A 20,656-nucleotide genomic window follows, 5' to 3' on the forward strand; every position below is an offset into this window, starting at 1 on the left:
AGGTCATTTGTACCCCTAGGTAATCGGAGGAAATTACTACACTAGGTTTCTGATCATTGTAGCCATCTCCTATTGCTGCCATTGTACTCTTTCACAGTTGTCTCTAACTTTACTTCTCAGCTACAAGCTGATTGATGTTGTTCACAGTTTGATATTTCAGCACCTATTGCAGTCTCTAAACACCACAGTGGAAGCACACACTTGTTCTTATTCACACTACTGCTGACTTCACACACTTACGTCCCACGTAAGCATCAGTTTACCATTCACTAATCACAAGTAGAGGCCCTCTTACAACCACTCAAGCACCACAACACAGCCAAATCTGCTGCACCCAGTTCAGACTTGTTTAACACACTTAAGAGGGCATTACACAACCACAAGGAGTTCGGCAAGGTCACTGCACTCTACCTTACACCACTCAGCCACTTATAGCAGCCCTAACACCATTCAACAACTTACAGCAGCCCTACACCATTCGGCTACTGCACACACAGCCCTTCCTAGGTCAACAATGAACCTAGTTCTCTAGGTTCTACTCAATACTAACAGCTTCTTGTAGGGTTTCTACCCAGAAATATAAGTAACACTAGAAGAAGAGAGAACCGACCTTCCTTTGAGAATATCAATCAACCATTCACTGCTGAAGTCACTTTCCTTGTTGAAGAAGGTTATGCGCAATAGAGAGACAAGCTGTAATGTTTCTGACCTAGGGCGAACCAGTCCTCTCCATCGACTGACCAGAAACGAAGGTGAAGAGTCACGGACAATGCTGAGGTGCTTTACCAACTGACTTAGATCAGGAGCATTGCTCTGATACCATGTTTTGACTGCTGCTACAGTAGTCCGAACAGGAAGAGGAGAAGAAGAAGAAGAAGAAGAGAAGAAGGGTCTGTCAAAAATCTGAGGGTTAACCCATCCAGTCGACCCCCTTAATCTATATTAGATTCTAATAATGTTTACAAAGACAGAAATGCCCTTACTTAAGTGTGGGGCAGAGTAACTCTAATAACACAACCACATAAGCAAGTTACTTAATAAACAGAAGACTAAACTACCCCTATTCGGCACATCTTAACAGCAGCCATTTTGTACCGAAGCCCTTCAAATTTAGAATTTGGAGCAGGTAATCCCAATCAACTTTATCATAAGCTTTTTTAATGTCTAGTTTCACTAGAAGGCCCTTCCTTCCACTCTTCCTTCTGTCTTCTACAACTTCATTTGCAATTAGGATGTTGTCTACAATTTGTCTTCCTCTCACAAAAGCAAACTGATTTTGAGAAACCAACTCTTTTAGAACCTCTCTGAGTCTTTTTGCCAACACCTTTGCCATTATTTTGTACACACTCCCTACAAGACTTATTGGCCTGTAGTCTTTTACTTCCAAGACACCATTTTTCTTTGGAATGAGGCATATAAAAGTGGAATTAACTCCTTTATTGACCACCCCCGTGGAGTGGAATTCTTTAAAGACCTCTAGAATATCCTCTCTTACTACTTCCCAACAGATCTGGAAGAAGAAGATCGGGAAACCATCAGGCCCAGGTGCTCTATCTCCATCCATATCAAAGACTGCTTCTCTTATTTCTTGCTCTTCAAATTCCCTTTCAAGCCAAATTCTCTTGTCTTCTACTATAGTCGGCCCTTCCCAGTTTCTTAAATTAAAATTCCTAGCCCTTTCCTTGGAGTAAAGAGATTTGAAATGGTTTAGAAGTCTCAGTGATCTCTTCTGCTTCTTCCACTTCCCTCTACCTTAATTTTTGAGATGAGATTCTTTTTGTGCCTACTCGATGCATAACTGTGGAAGAATTTTGTATTGTTGTCTCCTTCCTTTAACCATCTGACCCTTGACCTTTGCCTCCAAAAGATTTCTTCTTCTTTTTTTTTTTGATAATTGAAATAATTTTATTAATCAACAATAGACAATAGTACAAAGTCCCCAAGGAAAGGCACGAGTTGCAACATCTCCGGGCTAGTTAATACAGATTTCCAAATTAATAACAACTTACATAGAAGCACAAAAAAGATCTTCCCTAGAAACCCCCTGTTTGGCTAAAGCATCAGCCAAAGAATTAGCAGACCTACTAACCCATTTTACCTCAACTCTCATATTGCTGGTTAACCACTTTACTTTTTGATGAGATCTTTGTAGCCCCAAATGGTGGTATCCAAGTTTAGAAGCCACCTTGTTACCACCTGAGAGTCCCCTTCAACTAGGAGATGCTCCGCCCCAAGCTGGTTGGCGATCTGAATTCCTTGTACTACAACAAGGATTTCTGCCCTTGTGGAATCCCCCACTCCCATCGGTCCTGAGAATAGGGAAATTATGTTGCTGTCCTTGTTTCTCAGGATACCCTCTATACCTGAAGGCCCGGGGTTGCCTTGGCTGCTTCCATCAAAGTTCAGCTTGATGACACCTTCCAAAGAGTCCACATAGTGGCTGCCCTAACACATTTCCACATGACCTTACCTCTTCTAGTGTGCCAAACAAAGCTAGATGGGTTGAATAACAAGCTTAAATCAGAAGGCATAGACCACCTACCTCCAAATAAACAAAGGCTCCACCTCCATATAGCTGTAGCAAAGGAATAGGAGATCAGCAAATGGAAACAGTCCTCATTCTCGGCCTTACACAAGGAACACCAATTTGGGGAAAGACAAAGTGAGGGTCTCTTTTTCTGTAAGTTTTCCAAAGTATTGATTTTCCCATAGAAGACTTCCCAGCAGAATACAACAATTTTTGGGGGAATAAGTCATGCCCAGACTTCTTTGACAGGGAATCCTTGGGAAATGGGGTTAGAACTGAGGGATTTTAGAAAAGAAGAGCAAGTAAAAGTACCTTTTGGAAGAGGAGCCAAACCCTTTGATCAGAAGAAGTGGGGTCCAAGAAAACGGATTCTAGTAAACGAATTAGCTCAATAACACAACTCGACTCACCATCCCTTAACCCTCTACGAAACCCAAAGTCCCAGTTTAAAGATAAGGGGTTTAACGGGCTCGGGAGAAAAGTTGCAATTGGCTCATGTTTGTGAAGGGAAATGGAATAGAGCGAGGGGAAACAATCTTTGAGGGGTTGAGTACCCACCCAAATATCCTCCCATAACAGAATAGCATTACCAGAACAAGCATCATACCTAATGAATCTGAGGAAGCGAGGGAGAATACCATGTATAGCCTTCCAAGGTGTAGTAAGGGTAGCTCGGCGAGATATCCCGGAATCCCAACCATTTCTTGCACAACCATGAATGCTTGCCACCACCTCATGCCATAATCTCTCTCTCTCGGGGCCATCTCCATAGCCACTTCCCTAGAAGGGCTACGTTCTTCAGCACTATGTTCCCTATCCCTAAACCCCCTTCTTCCTTTGGTTTGTTAACTATCTCCCATTTGATCAAGTGATCCTTTTTCACCTCTCCTGGTTCCCATAGAAAGCCCCTCATTCTCTTCTCCAGTTTCTTAGCCTCCCTTGGAGGAATCCTGGACACTGAAAGGAAGTAGGTTGGAAGGTTGGCAAGTGTAGCCTTAATTAAAGTTAGCCTATCCTCTATTGAAATGTAATTCTTTTTCCAAGCCGCCAACCACTTATCAAATTTCTCCACAATAGGGGCCCAAAAACTACTTTCTTTAGGGTTGGCTCCTAAGGGTAGCCCTAAGTATGTCAAAGGCCAAGAAGAAATATTGCAACCTAAGCATTCTGCAATGGATTCAATCTCCCTATTCTCCAAGTTTACTCCAGCCACACAACTTTGATCAAAATTTACCTTCAAGTTGGAGACCCTCTCAAAAGTACTTATTAAAATCTTAAGGTTCTCCACTTTGCTCAACTCATTCCCTTCACAGAAAATAACAATATCATCAGCAAACTGAAGGTGAGTTACTGGAATGCCTCTGCTCCCTATTCTCCATCCCTTTATTTGGCCCTCCTCATCTGCTTTGGAGATCATCCTACTAAAGACATCAACAACAAGTGTAAAGAGGAAAGGGGAGAGTGGATCCCCTTGTCTTAGGCCTCTATTGGCTGGAAAAAAGTCCTTAACCACCCCATTCACCAACACTGAATAACGACAAGAGTTTAAGCATCCTCTTATCCAATTACACCATTTATCCCCAAATCCACGTCTTCTCGACATCTCCAGCAGGAAATTCCAATCCACTAAGTCATAGGCTTTCTCCAAGTCCAGTTTGCAAACAAATCCTTTCTTGCCCGATTTCTTTATCTCTTCCACACTCTCGTTTGCAATAAGGATCTGATCTGTAATTTGTCTATCCTGTATAAAGGCTCCTTGTGCTTGGCTAACGAGAGAGGGGAGAACTACTTTGATCCTCCTAGAGAGCACTTTTGCCAGAATCTTATAGATGCTTGTCACCAGACTAATTGGCCGAAAATCTTTGGGGTGTCTGGCATCATTCTTTTTGGGAATTAAGGCTATAAAGGTGGCATTGATTCCAGGACTCACAAAATGTTTATCCTCAAATTCTCTAAATACTCCAATTAAGTCTTCTTTGACTATGTCCCATCAGTCCTGATAAAATGCCATTGTAAATCCGTTAGGACTTGGCGCCTTAGCCCTATCCATAGAAAAAACAGCTTGTTTAATTTCCTCTTCCTCAATCATTCTTTCCAGCCATCCCTTATCTGTTTGGTTCAAAGTTGGCCAATTCTCCTCCCCTACTATTAACCGATTCTCTAAGGGTCTTTGAAAGATGGATTTGAAGTGATCCACAATCCTACTGGCAATCTCCTCTTGAGAGGTTATCTCCACACCATCAACCTCAAGCTTTAGTATCAAATTTTTCCTCCTTCTCCCATTAGCCAAAGCATGAAAGAATTTGGTATTCCCATCCCCTTCCTTGATCCACTTATGTCTGGATTTTTGTCTCCAAGAGATCTCCTCCCTCAACAAAGTCTCCTCTAACTCCATTTTCAGTTTCCTTCTCATTTCTCTGTCTTGCTCATCCATCATCCCTTGGGATTCTTTTGCATCTAACTCCTCAAAGAGAAAATCTTTGGCCTCTACCCTCAAAGCTGACCTCCATTTTGCTTTCTCCACAAAGCCTCCTTCCACTAAGCCTCTATCCATTGCTGAAAAAGTTCAATCCAACTTCCTCTCCTTCTTCTTCTTCTTCTTCTTCTTCTTTTCGGATTACCTTTTCCCACGAACTCCTTAGAGTATCTCTCCTGCTTCTTCCTTCTCCGTCCAGATCTCCTAATTGCTCTTTTTTATCCAACTCTTCCAGCTCCATGAGGATGGCATTTTTTTTTCTTCTGTGAATGATTTGAACTCTTCTCTCCCCCAGGACTTCAGTTTTCTTTTCAGGAATTTCAGCTTTTGCAGCAATCTGTACCCTGCCCAGCCTTTAACTTTGCTTTCCTTCCACCATAAAGCTACATTTTTCAGGAAATCTTTATGATGGGTCCACATCTTCTTCAGTCTGAATGGATGTTTACCTTTCAAAACCAGGTCTGTTATCAAAACTAGAGGCCAGTGGTCTGAAGTGCAGCGAGGTCTAATTTCTTGGAGGGGATTTGGAAATTTTTCTGCCCAGTCTGCAGAAACCAGAAACCTATCTAATCTGCAGCTTATTGGATTCTCTTGAAGGTTTGACCAAGTGAACTGACCATTATGGAGAGGAAGGTCACAAAGGTTGTGCCTCAAGATAAAACTGGAGAGTCCTCTCATGTTTCTGGTTGTTGATCTTCTGTTGGAATTTTCTTGAGGAAACCTTGATATGTTAAAATCACCTCCTAGAACCCAATGGATTTCGTCAAACTCATGAAGAGCATCCAATTCTTCCCCAAAGCTTTGTCTGTCTGAAGGTGCATTAGGTCTGTATACTCCAGTCAAAATCCAACTAAAACCATCAGATTTATTAGTGAAAAGGACAGAGATTGAGTGCTCTCCTCTGTCTATTTCAGTACCCGAAACCTCCTCTTCACTCCAAGCTAGGATAATTCCCCCTGAGGCACCTAAAGCAGGAAGAAAAACCCATTTCTTGCCACGAATTTCCCAAATTGCTCTCGGCAGCTTCCTATCCACTTCTTTTTTTTGTTTCTTGAAGGATTGACTATATCTGGTTTTTCTCTTCTCAGAGTTTCCTTTACCAGACTTCTTTTTAGTTGGCCTCCCAACCCTCTAACATTCCAACTTAATAATTTCATTGAGGTCTTCTTGCTGATTTTCCCTTGACTGCCCTAGACCTTGTTGTTTTTCGATCTGACATTCCCCATTGAAGTCTCCTTAGCTCCCTTTTAGAGATCCTCTTGCCAATGGTCACAAATTCAGCCTTCTGGACTGCTTCTTCCCCCTTTTTTGAATCCTGATTGAGGGTAGGTCCCTTTTCTTTGCTTATCCCCAATTTCCTGGCCATTTCAGTAACTTCTCTTCCCAGATTATTGTCCCTTCTGTGTCTATCAGAACTGAGCTGCCTTTCTTCTGATTCTTTGTGGATACTTGGGTTAATGCATGGTTGGGAGAGGTCTCCGTTCAAACTTGAAATACAATGGGAAGAAGTGAGGTGAGAACCAGGATTTGGAGAAGGCAAAGAATGAAAGACAGGAGAAGTATAGGAGGGAGTAAGGGAATCTCTGTTTCAAAGGCTAGATTGTCGTCTTCCATCTCTCTCTAAACTTGCTGGTTCACAATCTGTTCTGTACTCAGGGTGTACAAGGAGTGTCTGCTCAAATATTTCCACACTGCCCCATGCTTCCTTTCTAGAGAACATGTCTTTAGCTCTTGAGAACGCCACCTCCCTGGGGTCTGGTTCGATCTCTGTTTCATAGGAACTTGCCTCTTCTTCTGATTCGGACTCGTCTGCCTCGAAGGGAGAGGATGAGCTTCGCTCTTCTTCTAGAGATGACGGAGGCCTGAAAACCGCCCTGTTGTGTTTTCCTGAGCTTGGGGGAGTTTCAGGTGTCGGTTCGGTTAGAGAAGATGGGGTCTCGGGTGGGCTTGGGCCTGGCAGAACTTCTTCCAAGTTTGTCAGCTGGGCTTTGGGGGAGATTCGGCCCAGCACTTGCATCTGCAGTGGGTCCAGTAAGTTGTGAGGACTGTTTGGGGGCTGGCCCAAGTTCTGACTCAAATTTGAATTTTGAAAATGCATTTCGAGAGGGGGTTGGGCCGCCCTGCTTTTTCGGCTCCTCTTTTTAAGAGGCCTAGAAAAAGCTCTTTTGGGTAACTCTTTAGGTTTCTCCAAAAAGGCTTTTTCTGCTGGTTTCCTTCCTTCAAGCTTACAAAAGAGCCCAGAAATAGTTTTTGTTCCTGCAGGGGCTTCAGATCCTATTTTGGGAAGGGGGAGGTGAGTTGACTCGGCGGGTTGGGGAGGAGACTCGGTTGTCTTCTCCACTTCGACTGAGAGGTAGAACTAGACTCTGCGCTCTAACAGAGGAATGGATCGAGGAATCGCATGAACACCACGGCTTCTAACCTTTATATGAGAGAAATTCAAGGAAGAAAGGTCTTTAGTTTTCTTGTCGATTTCCTCTAAGCCGCCACACAATCTTTCGATCAGGGTGAAGAGCTCCTTAGTCCAGAGGCGGTAGTGTAGACCATGGATTTTTAGCCAGCCGTTAAAGACTAGGGAGTCTAGGGAGGCGTTGCTCATAGGAACCCATCGATCTAGAGAAAGCGGTTTTCCATACAGCTGGAATTTCTTTAGGCTAACCCACCTTAGCACTAGCTCCTCAGATGGAGCAAAACCCACCGCTCTATCAGCATCGATCGGGTGGAGACTTACTAGCTCATGAAAGTGGAGGTTTGCTGAGAGTCCTAGTGTCACTTCCCTCCAGGAAAGAGCTTCAAGCTTGGTGCAGACAAACGCTTGCTTCCACAGACCGAAGGGTTTATCTTGGTGGATCACTGAAATAAAAGCAGACCCTCCTGCCTTTACAACTTTGCTTTTTTTCTCGAGCTGAGGGAAAAAATTTACGGAGAGGTTGGGAGGGGCAGGATTTTCCTTTGGAGGGGATAGGGAGTTCAATACACTTTCGAATCTCATCCAACCTCCGCTAGAAGGCTCTTCAGGTAAACAAATGTTTTTCCATTTATAGTTTTTTTCCAAACTGCTCAAGCGTATGAACCTTCCCCACTTATTTTCTTGGGTCTGAATGAGGAGGGTTCTACCCTGTTCAGTTCGGTATTTGTCTTTGAGGTGTCGATTCGGGTCCCTGATTGCCTTTTGAATGAAGTTTCTCCACCACTTCACCTCATCGAGAGTTAGAGTCAATCTTATCCAAGCTCCTCTGCTTCTTTCCGTCACCTCTATCCAGCCATGTCCCTCTGTTTGAGATTCCAATTTGAAAGTCTTCGCACCTATCGCTACTGTTGTCCTCTGAAGTTTTTTATCCATGGGTTGATCACTTTTCATGGATCTCCTTAATCTAACAGTTTGAGATGTTCGTTGATAGCTCCTTTCTCAAATGAACTGATAAATGCATGTGCATGTGCTATTTTAGCAGCTTCTTCAATTTGATCAGTGGTTGCACTTGATCATCCATAAGCAATGTTATCTCTAATGCTCAGACTTAGCAAGGCAGGTTCTTGGGTGACAATTGTCAGTAGGTTCATTTTATAACTTAATATGTTTAGAAATATTTTGTAAGTCTTGTTTTCTTCTTTTAGGATTGAAGAGTGGCTTAAGTTCTCATATGATTATGATTGTACAATTATATGCTCATAATTCACTAAAGCTTATATCATTCTTGTTGATACTTTTTTTTGGATTTACATTCTACAAATTGAGAGGGGAGGGTGGTTAATTTTGTTTTGTCTATAGTTTTGCTTTTAATTTGCTTTTGTCCAAGTTGGTTGCCACTTCTTGATTGCTGTGGTTCACTTGGCTGGTTAAGTGATCCAGATATTTGGTCAAAGACTAACTTTACCAGGGAATAGGAGGCAAGTAATTGCACTAGAAGAGGTTCCATCAGTATTATCATGTACTCTCTCCCCAAGGAAGGACCAAGCTCAACCTAGGTCCCGTTCATTGGGTAGTTTGGGTCTCTTTGAAGTTGGTGGTTGTTTTCTGGAAGCACAGAGAGATTTCATAGGTGCATTTGGGTCCTATTGGTCGTGGAGTAATGCATGAATGGAAGTGAGGAAGGAATCCATGGAGAAAGAAATCAGTGTTCTCCTGATTTCTTATTGAGTGGTGATTTCATATTTTTTTGAGTGTTTCTAGTTTTGGTCAAGTTGAATCTTTTCTTTGATTGTTAACATTGAAAACTTTATTGGTTATAATAAAAGAATTTTATGTGCAATGAAAGTTGGTCCCTGTTGTTGGGCTAGTCACTTCTAACTAATTCCATACTTGTTATTTACATACAACATTAATTGATTACCCACAAAATAGGCATTCCTTGTTTATTCCTTTCTTTGCAAATGAATCATCCATGTTGTTTGCTGGTCTAAACCCAAAGAAGTGAATCAACCAGTTCCCTTGCTAGATGTCTGATTTTTCTAATTTTCAACATCTTACCTTAGCTTTAACCCTTTTAAGAAAGCAAGCAGTTCAACCCTATAGAATCACCGATGTCTATAGGGCCTTAATAGAGGCCTATAACAGTTTCATATCCATTTTCTAAATACAACAATGCCTAGATTGCTTGGATTCTCCATGTTGCATCCATCAAAGTTGAGCTTTACTTGATTCATTGCTGGTAGTGGTAGAGTAAATTCTTTTATAATGTTTGGCCTAGAAGATGAGGAGTGAGCCACAATTTGTACCCTAAAAGAGTTTACTAGTCCAAACATTCCTCATCTTGTTATTTATTTATATATATGTAACGCATATATGTTATTTATTTATTTATAAATATATTATTTATATTGCATTTTTGTAAATTTGTTATATTAATTGTTTTTTAAATAAAAAACATGTATATTTATGATGAAAATAGTTGAACAGATACTTACATTTTTTGTTTTTGTTTTTTAAATTATTATATTTTAATACTCTTTTAACAATTTATTCTTTTTTAAGAAATTTAAATTGAACCAGATCAGATCCGAAAATCCAACTTCATCAGATTCGAATTCGAATCCATACTTATGAGATCCGATCGGATATTCGGATCAGATCAGCTCTTAACAGTGTTGGATTGGATTCGGATATGCCCCGATCCGAATCCGATCCGGTCTGATCCATTTGCATCCCTAGATTAGGGTGTGCTTTTTAGGGGGTCTTTGGAGATTTTTCAGTTGAAGGTTTTGCTTTTTTGTTTTCTTTAGGTTTGATGGTTTATAGGGGTGGTGCTTTGTTCGGGATGGTAGTGGGTGTTTTTCTGTGAGTGTATTTGGTTCCTTGTTTTAGGGGTGTGTGGTTTTTGCAGTTAGTTTGGTAGATTCTTGGTCTTTTGTTCTTCTCTCGAGTGATTCCTTATCACCTTCCTTTGTACTTTTTTTTTTGTTTAATGAAATCTTTATCTTTATCCTTCAAAAAAATGTGCAAAAAAGATCTTGTATTGCCATCTACTTCTTTCTTATTTTCTGGATTGGTAGGGCAATCAGTATCATTTTTTAATGTAGGATAATCAATATCATTTATGTTCAGGTACATGTTTCCTTGTTGCTTTCAGGCCCTTTTTGGTAAATGAATTGGAACAACAACACCTTCTGCATGATAGAAGGAAGGTTTATGAGGTATTTCTTCTATACTGGTGCAATAATTGTTCATATGCTTCTATAGTTTGTTGTACTCATTTTTTATATTATTTGCATGGCATTGTTTGGCCACTGATAAAAATTCAACAGCAAAACCTATGGTCCAAAAAACTTTTGGCATAAGCCTTGACTTGTGAGTTGTGAATGCATTGAGAATGTGATGTTCCCATCCTGCAAACCTCCTATTCATCGTTTCGATAATTGGGTCCAAGCCTGACTAGAGAACTGTTTCATGCCAAGGGGGAACCCAAATAAGAGCAAGGGGATATCCCTGAACAATTAGTTTTTAATTGTTATATCCTATCACAACTTATCAATCATCCTTGATCTTTGCTCTATCAATTACAAGAAAGTAGCATGATTGCAAACCATGGAATGCTTTTGTTGCTCTGAGGATTGAGGAAGAGGCTACTGTGTTCATAATGGTATAGGGGAGTTCAAAGAGAACTGTTGAATCAACTGAAGTGGCAGAGAGAGTGTCCTTTGTGGGTCATTTTTTTTCCTGCAAAAGCCTGATCTTGGATGGTGATTAGTTGGGTTTTTGGCTGGCTGAAGGGTTTCTCCATTCAGGTGGTGAGGGAGCTTGAAGGAGGCTTATATTTTTGCCTTTCATTCAGAAGTTGAGGTTCTTGTTTGCCTTGAAAGGGGAAAATATCTTTCCATGGCATGGGATGCCATTTTTGCCTTCTGTTTTATCCCCATATAAATCAGCTAATTGATGGATTATACTTTTTTCTGTCCCATTTTACCACCTTGGTAGCCATTGGTGATGCTTTTGGCAGGTTCATTAGTGTAGATGAATGGAGATACATGTCTGTCAGATCTTCCCAATTTGTTGAACTTGTAGGTGAACAACCAAGTCCTATTTGTTCAATTTGTTAGAAATTTACCCCTAGCAAAATGGTTTCTTTTAATAACTGCAGATTGCTAGTTATGAACCTGAATTCGAATAAGATGAACCACTACAGCTGGTAATTATGGTTGCTACCCTCTTATTGGTTCTTGTGTATGATGTGGTGTTGATTGGCAGGGTGTGTATTAATTCTTTTTTCTCTCTTTGATTTATCTTTTCTTTCTTTTATCAGGTTAATTGCCTTGTAAAGCTCTTGTACTTTTTTCCCCAAATTAATAACATTATTTGTTGCTTATCAAGAAAGATAACATCATTCACACCAAATCTGAAGATGTGGAAAGTTCACCATTTGGTGCTGACTTCTGGTCTACATCTGATCTTGTAATTGATAATGTTTAGGTTCTTAGTGGTTAGATTGTAATTGTAAGAAGGTAATGCTTTTGTTTGTGGGAGTTCAATACCGGAGACTGATAAATGTTTTGTTTTTTGAATATAGTGTCTTGAAATGTATGGAATTCCTGTTCCAAGATATGCTCTTGTAAATAGGGATTTTCCTTATGAAGAGCTGGATTATTTTGTTGAACAAGAAGATTTTGTTGAGGTCCATGGGAATCGCTTTTGGAAGCCATTTGTGGAGAAGCCCATTGATGGTGAGTTCATCATCCCTTTTGCTAGTAAGTTCTTGTTTATTAGAGTCTTGACTGTTTATGGGCAATGTATTTAGATTGTCCCTTGATAGGAGACCCTTCTATGTTATCTTTGTAGTTTAAATACATTCAAAATTTTCCTGATATATCCTCAATAGCCCACTCCACCTCAACACATCCCCTAGGGGATGTCAGAACTTGGAAGTATTCAGTACAATGTATATCCAAAATATTGATGGGATATTGTGAATTCTGAGAATATCAGCAATTTTATTGTTTTCTTCTATTATCTTTTAACATTATGAGATCAGTATCTGAGGAAGCTTCTCTCAAAATTCTGGCTGCATAATACTGTTGATGGTGAGGCAATATCCTGAATAATGTACAAAACAGAATCTTTGCTTAAACTCCAAAAACCCTCCTGAACTAGGGGAGGCTTGTTGGTTTACTACCTAAACTATTAAAAGTTTCAAATACCCCCTAAACTTTTACATGTTAAGCAATGTTAACGACAAGAATAAAATTACTGTATTACCCCCCGCTGTTCAGGGAGGGTATGTCATATGTGAAACGTTTCCATCCACCTAAGCCCTAAGACCACCCCACCCCGCAAGATGGTAGTTGTCAAAATCCACCCATCTGTTGCAGACACCTTTGTTGCAGATTCCGATCTAGAGTGTGTCAGTCATCCCCTGGTGAGACCAGGACTTGAATATTATAGCAAAGATAAGATAAAAATTGAAGACTGTTGTCTGTTGATGATTTAAGAGTTGGAGAGTTGCTTTGGATTCCTTCTTATTGAAGTGTCTGCATAATGCAATTGCAAAGAGCATATCTATGTTATGAAAAAATATAAGGGAAAAAGGATCAATGTTTTAGTTGTTATTAATATCATCTACTTTCTTGTTGATAAAACAGGTTTTCTTCTTGTTCTTGTTCTTATTCTTCTTATATTACCAAAGGAAGATGAAGAAGAACCTATTAAATCTTAAAAGGAAGCACATTCTGTGTAACTCAAGAATACAGAACCATACCTCGCTAGGTTAAGGAGGAGAAGTTCACAGAGGATGGAGAAAGTGAATGGGGTATGTGTTGCTCTGCAAGGAGAATCTTGTGCTGCAGACTTGAACCTGAAAGGAGGGTTGATTCCTGGCTGGATATTGTTTCGCTTTATCACCTGCTTATCCCATCTGTGCAGACTCATGATTTTCTATTTTATGCAGTGTTTTAATAGGCATGGGAGGCGTACGCCTAGAGGCACGTCTCTAGGTGAGGCACCCCCAAAATGCCCCGAGGAGTTTGCCAGAGGTGTTGATACCTTTGAGGTGTATGCTTCAGGTGCAAGAGGCATACACCTCCTCATATGCCTTTTTCATGAGGCATGCTTAGAGGCGTTCAGCCGTACACCTCATGCGCTTCATACACAACTCATACAAAAAGATAGAAAAAAAAGAAAGAAAAAAGAAAGGAAAGGAAAAAAGGGAAGGGAAAGAAAAAGAAACAAAGAAAGAAAAGAAAAGGGAACAAAAGGGAAGGAGAGCGAAGGGGAAAGAAAGTTTGGGCCAGGGGCAAAGCCCCCAGACCCCCAACCTCTTTTCAATGCAATCCGAGTTGATATTTTTGTGTTAGGAGGGTCTATCCGCTTTGACATGACCCCCCCCCCCCCCCTTCAGCTAGTACTATGCATCTTCATTCTTCTGCTTCTTCCCCCTCCCTGTCCTTTCTCTTCCTCCTTATCTCCCTCCTCTTAAGGAGGCTTACGCCTCCTTGTGTTTGTGAGGCTTACACCTCTTATGTTCTAAACTACACCTCACGCATCTAGATGGTGGAACGCCTTGCATCACACCTCCACGTTTTAAACATTGAATTGATGTTGATATTGTGCACTGCATATTGGCAAATTTCTTGCAACGGTTGAAGAGGAAGGACTTGTAGCTCTTGGTTCTTAAGTTATGCTGCCATATTGAAGGTTGGATGGTCTATTGATGCATATCTTGTAGAAATTGCCCCTAAACCGTATCTGAATCTACAAAAATTTATTGCAACAATAGAGATCTTGCATGATTATACCTGTATTATCGATGATGGACTTTACAGAGTAATTAATATACATTTGAAGGCTCATCCAATGCTGACTGATAATGAATGCAAGAACTAGTGCAAGTCCATATTGCCAAAAATTCTCTCAGGAAGCCTGTAATCATGCACAGAATGATCACCTTTTAGGTAGATAGTTGTCTGAGCCCTCTGAGCAACTTCACTAGAAAGATCATTGTAAGATAACAACCAATGATGTAGTTACTCCGAAATTGAGATAAAACACATTTTGTGTGGACTTGTAGAGAGATCATCTCATCAGAGACAACTAAAAATAGTTTTTTGTTCTTCAAAATGGGGTTCATTGGTTTACTTTTGGGTGAGAATTGGTAGAAGGGTTCTAGGGGTTCAGGTGATCTTTAGGGGTGGTTTCAGTGGAGGTTCTATATTTACCATAACCTAGATTCCTTTTGTGGGCCCAAATTGGACTTATAGGCAGTTTTAGCAATCTAATTAGACAAGACAAAGAGCTTGAGAAAAAATGGGTGTTGGGAGGTGGTTTTGTTGGAAGGGTTAGAAATCAGATTAGACATGGCCAAACCAGGTTTAGTGGCTGGTTGAATTTTTTAAGAATTTTCTAACCCCACCTGAGAATTGATTTCCAAGTAATTTTGAAACAATGTTTTAAAACATGGAGGCGTGACTCGAGGCATTCCACTACCTAGCAGCATGGGGCATATTAAGAAGAAACCAAAATGGTGCTTATCCCCTAATTGGAGGGAGGGAGAGGCAAAATGAAACATGGCAATTATACATAATAATAGTTAAATCCTTTTAACCCATTCTAACGACCTTTCTTATTTTGTGGTGATAATAATAGATTAATAGTACAACACCATGGTGGTCATCAATTTCATTTGTCCACTCTTAAAAGAGCTTACCACTACTAATCCTATAAACTCCCATGTGTATACCTTGTTACTTATCAACAACATTCATCCCAAAATGGGTTTCTATTATCACCAAAATCAACACAAAAAATTGTCCATAAACATATTGGTTTGTTTATGGTTTGTATTCATCCCAAAAATCAGCACAGAAAATTGGTTTGTATTCATCCCAAAAATCAGCACAAAAAGTTGGTTTGTGTCCATCCAAAAAATCAGCACAAAAATTGGTTTGTATTCATCCCAAAAATCAGCAAAAAAATTGGTTTGTATTCATCCAAATATTCAGAGCAAAGCATCCATCGCATGATGGTATTCATCCCAATAATGTATCAGACACCCTGGTATTCATAAAAGAATGAAAAAAATGAACACAAAGCAATGACCGTGTGAACATTGTTATCAATCACACGATGTTATTCATTTCTCACCAAAAACCGGTCCATCTTCTCAAACCAAATGATATAGATCTCAACCCAAAAATCCCAAAACTGATACAGATCTCAACCCAAATCGCATGCATTTGAAAAAATGACCACAAAACTGAAAAAAGATACAAAGCTTATGGTAGATCTATATCTTAACAGACGTTCATCGTTTTTGGATCTGAAAATAGTTTAGGATATCTTACCTTCACGCGATTGAGCAAGGATATTTAGACCCTACAAGTTAAAAAATGCAAAAAAACGTTAGATCTACAAGATACAAGTATAGATCTGTAGAAAAAATCAAGCTAACATGCTGGAAAGAATGGCTTCTAGCTGGAGAGTGGCCATTTCTTCCCATTGGCAAGAGGAGCTCGACGACTACAAAAATGGTATAAAAAATACTCGCTGGTCGTCAGCGGTCATGTTCATGGTCATACCTTAGCCGGAGATCGATGAGAACGGCGTTGATGAGAAGACTGTTGTTGACATAGGTATGCAGTTAGGGTCGGCTGAGAGAGAATAGGAGGAATAACTCGATAATTTTTTCTCACAACTTTCTTTTTGCATTGGGGTCGTACCAAATCAATGTGACCCTGTTTCATTTGCTTTTGGGAACTCGCGTCCCCTTGTTTCCCTTCCCATCCCTTTGAACAAACGCTAGAATACAGGAATCTAATGGGAATATTCCCATTTTCCCTTCCCCATCACAACAACCAAATGTACGATAAATGATCCTTGGATTCAACCACCCTATGAAGACCCAAGGATAATGGACTTATATAAGATAAAGCCCATTAGGTAATCAACCCTGTAATGGTCTCTTACACCTAACCTCTCGGCCCATAATCATAAAAAACTGCCCATAGGGAATGATCTCTTCCCTATTTGCGAAATGCAGTGTCACACTCTTTGCTCAAATGGATCCCGGGATTAAAACCATTTGCAAGTCTTTTTTATAAAATAACAATATAATATATAAATACATTTTGCATATCAAATTTCAAATACAATTGAAATCCATTGCCGACAGTTTAGGTTTCCATTAAAGAGAGTGTGAACCTTGATATTCACTTTGTTCGACAAAGGGGCCAAATCCTATCACTATGATCACCCACTTGGGTAATTTCCCAAACTTCCCCAACATGCCTAGGTATTTGACCCTTGATGGATCTCACTGGTTGGCATATGAACGACAACTTAGTCCAAAACCTAGTGTAGTATCATAATCAAGTTTGAGGTTTAGTGCAACTTTTTAGTTTTGCCCATCTATCTCCAAGGTCTAGGGCATAATTGAAAATTGGTTCGGGTTCAGTGTTTTTTCCAAACACCCACTGATTGTGCTTGGAGTCTAACCCCAGCAGTTGAGGCAAGATGCTCCACCAATTCGGCAATATACCAATGTTAGCCTTGTTAGGATAAATTCCTCAAGTCTATCCAATGGCTGAAAACATTCTAAATTAAGGGCTTGTTTGTTTGCTCTGAAGTCTGACATCTGAAAGTGCAAGAATTACATTAAGAGGTATATTGGTATTGGTGAACTTTTCTTTCCTCTGAACTCTGAATGTAGAGAATGTTGTTCTGAATTCTGAATTCTGAAAATGATCAAATATCCATTTTGACCCCATATATGAGAGTTTTTGTTTGTCTTTTTGGGGGCATCATTGGAAAACAAAAAGTTGTATGATTGCACTTTAAGAGATAAGATATAAGAGGAAACGAACAACAATTTTTCTCTTAAAGTTAAAGGATTCCTCTTAAGAGATAAGAGTTAAGAGGAAACGAACAGGCCCTAACATGAATCTCATAAGTGTCCGGTTTAAGGAGTAATTCACAGAAACACACCAATTTAAATATAAAACAATAATGTACTTTATTCATTTACTGTTAAATGTTTGTGTACATCAATTTGATTGGAGTTAAGGGCATACACTATCTAACAGGTTTTGGTGTTTCTATTTTCCTGTTTATGATGTAATTTTGCTGTATTATTTCTGATGTTAATAAAATCTTTTGTGGATCTATTAATAGTACAAAATTATGCAGTTTCGCCCCTTAATTTTTTCATTGTTGAATTTTATAGTATTTGCTATCCCAGATATATAATAATTCTTCCCTTAACATGATTGATCAATGATTTCATTTTATTGCTGAATTTTATAGTATTTTCTATCCCAGATATATATTATTTCATTTGGTATATTTTTTCAATATTTCTCCATTTTAAGGACTAACGAATCCATTATTGTTGAAGTTTTGAAGCTTGGTTAGCCCAAGTATAATACAGATATTAATAGGCTGTATGTTCTATGTCAATTGTCCTTGAGTTTAATGTTGCTTGGTGCAAACTATTATTACATCGATACTATGTTTTATCATTGGTCTTTGACATTATGTTTTATGTTTTGTTGTTTATTTGAATCAAACCAGTCGATACTATGTTTTATGTTTTATGTTTTATGTTTTGTTGTTTATTTGACATTATGTTATGTTTTATCATTGGAGTTTTTGATTGGAGTTTCATTATTGTGTTTAAGATCCATCAAACTTGGCTAACTCAAGGACACTGATTGGCTGTAAATTGTATGCCATTTATCCCAGAACTTTATATATCTTGGTGCAAACCATTATTACATTGACATTATGCTTCAGAGGATTACATTATGAACTCTGTTGTTTATTGAGTCTAACCTGTGATTATCTTGTGACAAGGGTGGAGGTTTTAATTGAAGTTTCATTATTGTATGAAAAAAGTCATCAAGCTTCCATTGCTACAATATTTTTGCACGTTTTACTTTCAGGATTTCCTATACGTACCAGCAAGTCTCATTCCCTGAATATATTATTGTCAATCATTTCATTTCTGATTGTGTTCTTAGTTCTTGCTTTTTTGAAGGGGATGCAATGGTGATATATTTCCTATACCTAATGACAAAAAATCTTTGATATATTTGTGTGCTTAATGATCTTTTTGTATATGCAATGGTGACTGAACTTCTTGCTTTTTTGAAGGGGATGATCATAGTATAATGATATACTATCCCAGTTCTGCAGGTGGAGGTATGAAGGAATTGTTTCGTAAGGTGATTTTTTCCTTTGTCTATTTGGAATTTATGGTTTCTTATTAAAATGGTAGATGAAATTCATTGCTTGATTTTAGTTTAGTGGTATTTTTGGACATTCATTAGGGATAGAAAATCATTTATGTTGGAAGTTTATTGGCTAATGTGCACATTGACTTGTTTTCTGTTACCACTTGTTGAAATTTAATAATCTTACTAGTGGTTGGCTGGTTGTAGATCTAAAGGTGGGGCTGGGAAGGTTACCCAATTAATCCCTTTCCCATTGACACCATCCATGCAAGTCATCATCATTGTCAAAAAAAAAGACCTTATCCCAACAATTTGTGGTCTTCTTCATGATTGGTATTCTTAGGTTTTAGAAGGAAAAGGTAGAGGTTTGGTGTGAGCCTCAGAAAATTTTAGAAGTTGTAGATAAAATTCACAAATCATAAAATAACATAAAAACCTAATATTAAATTTCTAATGTATGGTAACATAAAAACCTGATATTAAACTAATGTATACATGTTGCTGATAAAAAAAAACTAATGTAATATGCTAATATAAGGCCTCCCAGTTTGGAGGCCCTTTAATTTTTTCCTATACTTTCATGTGGGATCTGACCAAAAAGGATATGGATTGAAGCAGTGACAAAGGATTTAAGGGCCCATAGTTTTAACAATGGATATGGCACTGAATAGAACAGAATGGTAGAGCAGGATTCATGTAGCCAACCCTATATAGTTGGAAGTTGGAACAATGCTTAGATAATGATGATGGCTTCCATGTGGGATGCTGGGATCTCATTGAGACCCATCTTTTCCTTTATAGACATGTATAACATTAAAAACCTAAAGTTTCATGTGTTAATGTATATTACAATAGTAATTCACATTTTATCTTCAACCAAACTAAAAAGGAAATTCAAAGAAGAGGTTAAAACAGAAATGTTAGAGAAAGAACCAATCTACCAAACATGTATGCTATATATGTAAAGGTGATTATGGACATTATAGATAAAATAAGAAACTAAATCAAATAAAATAGAAAAATGAAGATTGAAATAGGGTAAAGAGAAATTTTGGATATTGGGTCTGATGCCGTATTCATTGCCTTAATTCCTAAAAGGCCCGAGACTTCTTGCACAAAATATTTTAGACCTTTTAGTTTATTGGGAAGTTTCTACAAGGTCATATCAGAAGTTCTTTCTTTGACACTAAAGAGGCTCTTCCCTTCCCTGTCCCGTCTATCAGCTCCACCTCCAAAAGAGTCTTTGTGCAAGGAAGGCAAATAGTGAAACACATACTTGTTAATGAAAGTAATCAAGATTTGAAGAGGGTTGGGGGTAGGATTTCTGTGGACAATGGTTTTGGATAAGGCATAAGATTGTATGGATTGGAAATTTCTGGAGTCGGATAAGGCATAATGATGGAAAAAACAAGATTTGGTGCCAAGTGAAGGGACTTGGTCAAGGGATGGATTATTTCTTCTAACTATTTGTTTTTTGTCAATAACTTAAATTTTATTAAGGAACTAGATGATAGGTACAAGTGTACATCCACCTAAAGAGATTCAATACTCCTTTTTACATTATATTTAACAACTAACCCTCCTTTTTACATTACATTTTACAATTGTGCCCAATACATTTGCTCTCACTGTGATCCTTGTTTGGTGAAACTGTTAGCCCTGCAATTTGCTTCCCTTTGCATTGTACTCTTATTTCCATTCTCCTAGTTAACCATCTAAGTTTCTTAATTTCGTTCCTGTAAACCCATTTGATAGCTTTCTTCTCCTGCAACCACCCATCTACTACACTTGAATTTCTTCAGTAACTATGTGCATCCATTTTTATTGCCCTCTGAATCTCTTCCATTTATCTCGCCATTAAGAGTCTTCTATGCCAATTGGTCCTGGGAACAATTCAATCACCTGGCCTTTATCAATTATAATTTCTGAAAACTTCAGCCACTCCTGAGTGGCCCAGGTTACCTCTACTGCTGCCATCAAAATTCAGCTTCACAAATCCC

At 38.9% G+C, this 20,656-nt stretch overlaps 1 protein-coding gene across 9 annotated transcripts in view; it reads left to right on the plus strand.

Moving 5' to 3' along the window:
- LOC104596572 (inositol hexakisphosphate and diphosphoinositol-pentakisphosphate kinase VIP2-like) overlaps positions 1 to 20,656 on the plus strand; it is a 147,034-nt gene that overhangs the window by 11,382 nt on the left and 114,996 nt on the right. For 7 of the 9 annotated variants that reach the window (XM_088901751.1, XM_088901750.1, XM_088901749.1 and 4 more), the window contains exons 6-8: positions 10,571 to 10,634; positions 12,005 to 12,158; positions 18,577 to 18,647. In XM_088901751.1, coding sequence (XP_088757877.1) covers positions 10,571 to 10,634; positions 12,005 to 12,158; positions 18,577 to 18,647 — 289 coding nt within the window. Of the gene's footprint in view, positions 1 to 10,545; positions 10,635 to 12,004; positions 12,159 to 18,125; positions 18,148 to 18,576; positions 18,648 to 20,656 lie in introns of those variants that run through there. The other 2 variants (XM_088901755.1, XM_088901757.1) reach the window with 2 other exon arrangements.

The sequence above is a fragment of the Nelumbo nucifera genome, chromosome 3, assembly GCF_055504915.1.
Source record: "Nelumbo nucifera cultivar China Antique chromosome 3, China Antique-T2T, whole genome shotgun sequence".
NCBI lineage: Eukaryota > Viridiplantae > Streptophyta > Magnoliopsida > Proteales > Nelumbonaceae > Nelumbo > Nelumbo nucifera.